The sequence below is a fragment of the Coffea arabica genome, chromosome 10e, assembly GCF_036785885.1.
Source record: "Coffea arabica cultivar ET-39 chromosome 10e, Coffea Arabica ET-39 HiFi, whole genome shotgun sequence".
Taxonomy (NCBI): domain Eukaryota; kingdom Viridiplantae; phylum Streptophyta; class Magnoliopsida; order Gentianales; family Rubiaceae; genus Coffea; species Coffea arabica.
This window is the reverse complement of record NC_092328.1, coordinates 45,369,056-45,375,319: the sequence shown is the minus strand read 5'-3', so window position 1 is coordinate 45,375,319 and position 6,264 is coordinate 45,369,056. Positions and strand designations below refer to the sequence as shown.

At 33.6% G+C, this 6,264-nt stretch overlaps 2 protein-coding genes across 2 annotated transcripts; one reads left to right on the top strand and one right to left on the bottom strand.

The window, feature by feature from the left end:
* The first annotated feature begins 730 nt into the window (after positions 1–730).
* Positions 731–1,738, top strand: LOC113711548 (uncharacterized). Its single transcript, XM_027234708.1, has one exon. It carries the CDS (start codon positions 731–733, stop codon positions 1,736–1,738), a length of 1,008 nt encoding a protein of 335 aa, XP_027090509.1.
* Positions 1,739–3,505: 1,767 nt separating this feature from the next.
* On the bottom strand, positions 3,506–5,149 carry LOC113711547 (probable indole-3-pyruvate monooxygenase YUCCA11). Its single transcript, XM_027234706.2, has 4 exons — positions 4,535–5,149; positions 4,000–4,233; positions 3,766–3,888; positions 3,506–3,685 (listed from the first exon to the last, which is right to left on the bottom strand). Exons 1-4 carry the CDS (start codon positions 5,147–5,149, stop codon positions 3,506–3,508), a joined length of 1,152 nt encoding a protein of 383 aa, XP_027090507.1.
* Between the last annotated feature and the right edge of the window lie 1,115 nt (positions 5,150–6,264).

Genomic DNA, 6,264 nt, shown 5'->3' with positions numbered 1-6,264 from the left:
TTTTATTATCCAAAAGATTGTGTTTTTGTTAAATTGAGTTTATTATCTAAAAAAATGTTCAATTATATCAATTATATACCTCTTGCACATTGATCAGAATTTTTGGCCACATCCTACTTTATGTACCCCCTAAATTGTAAGTAACTGGATAAATGTATCATTCAATCTAAACCTAAATAGATACCTTTTATTTGCCATCTAGATGTAAATATCTAGGTGAACTGCGGTATCTAAATCGATATAGAAAGAAACGAAAAACTCCACCAAATCGCCTTGGATGCATCTATTATGTTTTTGACATATTATGGATATTCTAATTCCATGAGTCTAAATATTCTAATCCCTTTCACGTCCTACTCCAGTGTATTACATTTTTGGATTATCATGTTCTAATTCGGTTGATCCCAACACTATCATTTGTTTATTAATTTAATTCCAATATATGTCCTAATCCAATATTTTACTCAATCTGTATTTGGCTTGTACCAACAAATAATGCCAAATGGTTGCTTATAAAATGCATTCTCAACAATTAAACAAATAATGAAATTGTCCTATGCAGTTAACTTGTAATAAAGGGTGCTATGACAGATAAATAGACAAATGTCCAGAATATAATTTTCCTACATTTTCTTCCTCAAAAGCCATCTTATATTAGTCTTTCTTCCTTTCTTCTTCAAGTCTTGTCCTCTTTCAACTTTCCAATCTGCATACTCTTGAAGAAACAATCATGGACAGAGAGCAAGAAGAGATGCAATTCTTAGGCCTTTTTGGGATCTATGCAGAAGCCTACAAAGTGGTCTTTAGATGGAGAAAAATCTTCAGCAAAATCACCCTATCTTTGATCCTTCCGCTATCCTTCATTTTCTTGGCTCATATAGAAATATCCCATCTACTCAAGATAAAAATCATCCACACTGAAAACCAATTGCATCGTGCCCAATCAGAGCCTCAAAAAAGCAAGAAACTCACTGATCTTGTATGGTCTGAATTGGCAATTCTGTGGCTTTTCAACATCACTTACTTCACATTTCTCCTCATTTTTTCTCTGCTTTCCACTTCTGCTGTTGTTTACACAATTGCCAGTATATATACCGGGCGAGAAATAACCTTCAAGAAGGTCATGAGTGTTGTCCCAAAGGTCTGGAAAAGGCTTGTGGTCACTTTTCTGTGCACTTTTCTTGCTTTCTTTGCTTATAACCTCATAGCTTTACTAGCTTTAACGATATTGACCATGACCCTTGGAGAAACGTTGATTGGTGCTGTTTTGTTAATCCTCTTGTTGATTGTGTATATTCTGGTCTTTGTCTACATGACCATAATTTGGCAGTTGGCCAGTGTTGTGTCTGTTTTAGAAGACTCATATGGGATCAAAGCTATGATGAAAAGCCAGGAATTAATCAAAGGGAAGATGCTGATTAGCATAGTCATATTTTTTAAGCTGAATTTGTCCCTTGCTGCAATTCAGCTGTTGTTTTATGCTCATGTTGTTCATGGTGGATGGAGATTTGGAGTATTACACCGTTTGGGATTAGGGATGCTGTGTTTGTTGCTGCTTTTCAAGCTGATTCTCTTTGGATTGGTGATTCAAACAATTGTCTACTTTGTTTGCAAGTCTTATCACCATGAAAACATTGATAAATCAGCCCTGTCGGATCATCTTGAAGCTTATTTGGGAGAATATGTGCCTTTGAAGTCCAAGGATGTACAACTGGAGCAATATGAATATGATGCTTGATTGTTGATTCTAGTATGGTAGCAAAATTTGTACTTTGATAATAATATCCTTCAGTTTTTTTTTTCTCTATTTTCGTTTTTCATCCTAATTAGTGTTTTCCTTTTGGCTTATATTACTCCAAAGCACCCTCATGCTCTTTTATATGTACTTGTAATGTGTAGCATTAGATGTTAAAGGTATCTTGCTACTTGTGTTTACAACTAATTGTGACAAATCATTTTTACAATTGTAACTTGTGGTCAATTTTTATTTTACATATTACTTATTATTATCTAATTGTAACTTTCACAAAGAACAGATACTCATTAGTTATTGTTGAATTTTCATCAGTTGTACTAAATATGCTTAAAATCTGAAATTTTGAGAACCAAATTTGTTTTGATCAAAACATTAGAGATCAATTTAACACAGAGACTAACTATTAGGAACCAAAACTGTAATTCTCCCTTGAGAAGGTGATGCACGATTAGAAATGTTCTCGTATCATTCAAGTCTAGTTTGCTAGTAACTTTCATTGGCTTATTTTGTTTATTATTTTTGTCTCATTGGTCGGCCCATCAAAATCAAATTGTCATTGATTGAGGGAACTTGGAGCTGGTGTGTAGCACATTTTGGTAGAGTACTGATAGGTGAATTAAGAACTTAAATAATTGAACCTCTTCCCAAACATTAAGAAGTTGAACTGGAAAAATCCTATCAATTCACATAACGTTGCTGAAGTTTTCCTGTATATAACATATCTAGTTACATGAATTAGGAATTGATTAGGATAGAAGGAAAGCTAGAAAAATTTAAATGATAGCATACCAAATTATATAATCTAAAAGAAAAGCTTTATGATCAATATGCATTAGTTCCTAGATTAGGTCAAACTTCAGGCTTAATAGCGCTTTGGTATGTAAATGTTCCAACTTGGACAGCTCTAATGCTTACCTGCTGCCTGATTAGTGTGCTTTATTAGCTAAGCATTTCAAGAAACATCAATTTGACTCACCTTTGATTGTTAATTTAAAACTCTGCACACTCAGCCAACCTGAGCCAAGAAGAAAATAGATTGACAGAAAAATGAAATGAACAACAAGAAGAGGACAATTACAAAAAGATTTTTTTTGGAGCTTCGTTGAATTCCTATAACCAATTCATTTTCATGGGCAATTTTTCTTGCTCGTCTTGTCAGCGTTTATTTTTCCAAGTTTTTCCCAAACATGTGAATAAGCCTTTTACCCCTTTAGGCATTCTTCTTTTGTTACTAGATGATGGTGGGAAAATAATATAGAGATTAAAGTAACATCCATGCATGTATATGTTACTATGGGGTTTTCTTTTTTTTTTTCCCCCCTTTTTGGTGTAAGCAAGGCTTGTCATTTTCACTCATTTTTTGCCTGCAATATCTGTGAAATTCAAGAGGCTTAATATTTTCTTCAGCGGTGTGATGTGATTGTTTGATGCTTTTCAATAATTAGCCGTTTAATTTCTTGATTTGACGAGTAAGGAGAGTGTTGTAGCGAGGGAATAAGAGTGAAAATAAATTAGTTAATTCTAATAAAACTAAGTATTCATTAATTGAAATGATTATTTGATCAAAATGCAAGTACAGAGGACCAAGAACAAAACTTTGATATGAATAGGAATTTCATTATTCATGGTAATAACTGATAGGTAGCTTGCCACTAATGGCACCGATACAATATGATTCATTGCATGTCCGGGTATGTAAAATAGCATCATCAAGTGATATTGTTATATTTCTTCAATATACTTCAGCTTTTAATTCTTTTCCTTCCCTGGCATGAAATTGATATCTTCAGCTATATTCATGGCATCTTTAGATATTCCAAACAGTCCAGAGCTTGAGAATCCTGCACAATACAATCCATCATCTCCCTTCCAGTGATTGGGTCTGCTTTTCTGGGGCATTCCATCTTCATTGAAAAGGCTAGTTTCATCCTTCATTAAATATCATAAAAGGATAATCAGTAATACTGGTAATTAATTCCAAGTAAACTTAAAGGTTTCATTTCAAGTACCTTTAACCATGTTCTCACTGTGCTTTTGTAGCCAGTAGCAAAAACTATGGCATCAAAATTTTTCTTAATGCCGTTTGAAAATTCAACATAATCTCCATCAACCCTCTTCACTGCCGGTAGAACCTGACAAGAAACAGTAGTGAATGTCTTATATCGAGTTTTATTTCATCTTGACCAAAAAAAAAAAAAAAAAAAAAAAAGGAAGGATGCCATGAGTATGTCAAAGTAGTCTACCTGAATTTTTCCACTTTTGATCATTTTCAAAGTCCCAACATCTATGACAGGAGATTGTCCTGTCATATTTTTTAGAAGAAAAGGTCCCTTGTCTGGCCTTACAAGCCCATATTTAGCAAGGTTTCCATGCAGGAACTTGTTAAGCATGACTACAGTGCGATCCACTAGATCACAAGGAATGAATTTCAACAGTTGCATTCCAAATCGCACCATTTCCTTGGTTAGAACATGAACCTGAAATTAGAAAAGGTAAAATTTATGTCTGTGGACAGAAACAAAGAACATGCCTTAGATTGCAAGAAACACAGATCTTTCTACTGGAAATGATCATGCTGATCGACTATAGTGGAATGAACTCTAGAAACTCTCTGTCCATGAATTTGCGTCTTGATCTATGTCTTTTATGGAGATCATGACAGAGCAAAAGATTAGAAAAATAAATATGAAAAGTAAAAATTTTAGAAAATCATAAGAGTTGATGATGAGATCATGAGAGAGCAAAAGAGAATAAAACAAAAATATTAAAAGTTTTTACCGGGCTACGAATCACAATTGAGGTCTTAGCATCCCAGTCTGCTAAATCATAGGCTATTTCCATCCCAGAGTTTCCTGAACCAACAACTAATACATCTTTGTCACAAAAATTCTGGCCATTGTCATAATGGCTAGAATGCATGGCCACACCGCCAAAACTATCAAGACCTGGAATTTCTGGTATCAACCCTTGACCATTTTCGCCCGTGGCAACAACTAGAAATTTTGCAACATAATTTTCTATTGCCCCAGACAGTGCGTTTTTGGCCAAAACAAGCCATTTTTCATCAGTAACACCAAAAGATGCAGACTCAACAAGCCTACAATAAATGGGATTAATGTTAAAATGGGAAGTGTAGTCATCCAAATATTGGATGAAGCCATCTTTGGGTACAAAAGTTGGTGCATCAGAAGGAAATGACATGTGAGGAAGTTGGCAAAATTGCTTGGCCAAATGGAGTTTCAAACGACCATAAGTTCGTTTTTTCCAAAGAGAAGCACTGCAATCTTCTCGTTCTAGAACAATATTGGGAATGCCACGTACATTTAGGCACGCTGAAGTTGCAAGGCCAGCAGGGCCACCTCCAACTATGATAACTACAGTTTCTTGGTTCATTTTTGTTTCCTTTTTTGTTTTCCCTTTGGGTTGGTATTTGGTTGAGTCTGTGGTAAAATTACGTACGGATCACTGGGGTTTATATAGACCGTAATGGATAAAGCTCCCCAGAAAAGATTTGATGATGAGAACTTGGCTGGCCATTTCCTAGTGCTTTGCATTTGTATTATATGGAAGGTAAATAAAAGGTTTAAGCTGTACTATTTGTACTTTAAGCTGTACTATTTGTATCCTTACTTGACCAACTTTGGAATAATGCCAACCGCGTTAAGAAATTTGTTTCATTTTTTGCTAATTAAGCAACAAATTGTATTAATCTCTTGAATTTATTTATAGAAATGAAATATCTTTATTTGGAACAATTTTGTGTGGAAAACGCAAAATTGTATTGAATAAGTTATCTTTTCTCTACTTATGCATGTTTGGTTTAGCATATTTTCCTAAGATTCTCTAATCAAATTTTAGCATATGTATCCAGTTCCTGAACTGAGTTTCTTTAAGAAAATTACAGATAAAAACTTTTAGATTAAAAATTTATATTTGACAATTTTGTTTTGTTCTTTGCTAGCAGTTTCTTATATATTCTTGTCTCGCATATAATTAGCAACAAGGTCTTAAATTATTTTTACATTTTATTTGTCCAAGCTCAATTTAAACTTTTATTACCTTATCAACATATTAACAAAGACCATTACTGTGCAATGAAAAAAGTACAAAAACTGCAAAAAAAAAAAAAAAAATTACGTTGTAAAGATGCTAGTAGGAAAACTTAGTCGTGGATGTAGTGAGTTGCAATATTACTAATAGATAGACAGGGATACAGTAGGTCAGCCACTCTCTCCCTCAAAATTTTGGTAAAATCCTCTTAACCCTAGAGGAATATTGAGAATTTTCATTTAGAACTACTTTTTTTAAAGAAAATTTTCAGTGCCTCTCTCCAGCTAACTTTTGTCTTTGGAAAGATACTAATTTGCCCTCGTCCACTCTTTTTGAATATTTATAAATTGCTATTTGTTTAAATGGTATAAAAAATAAACTTCTTATTAAATACTTTATTGTCATATATTATCTTCTTAAATTTTTCGATATTGTCTCCAAAAATATCTCTTTATAAA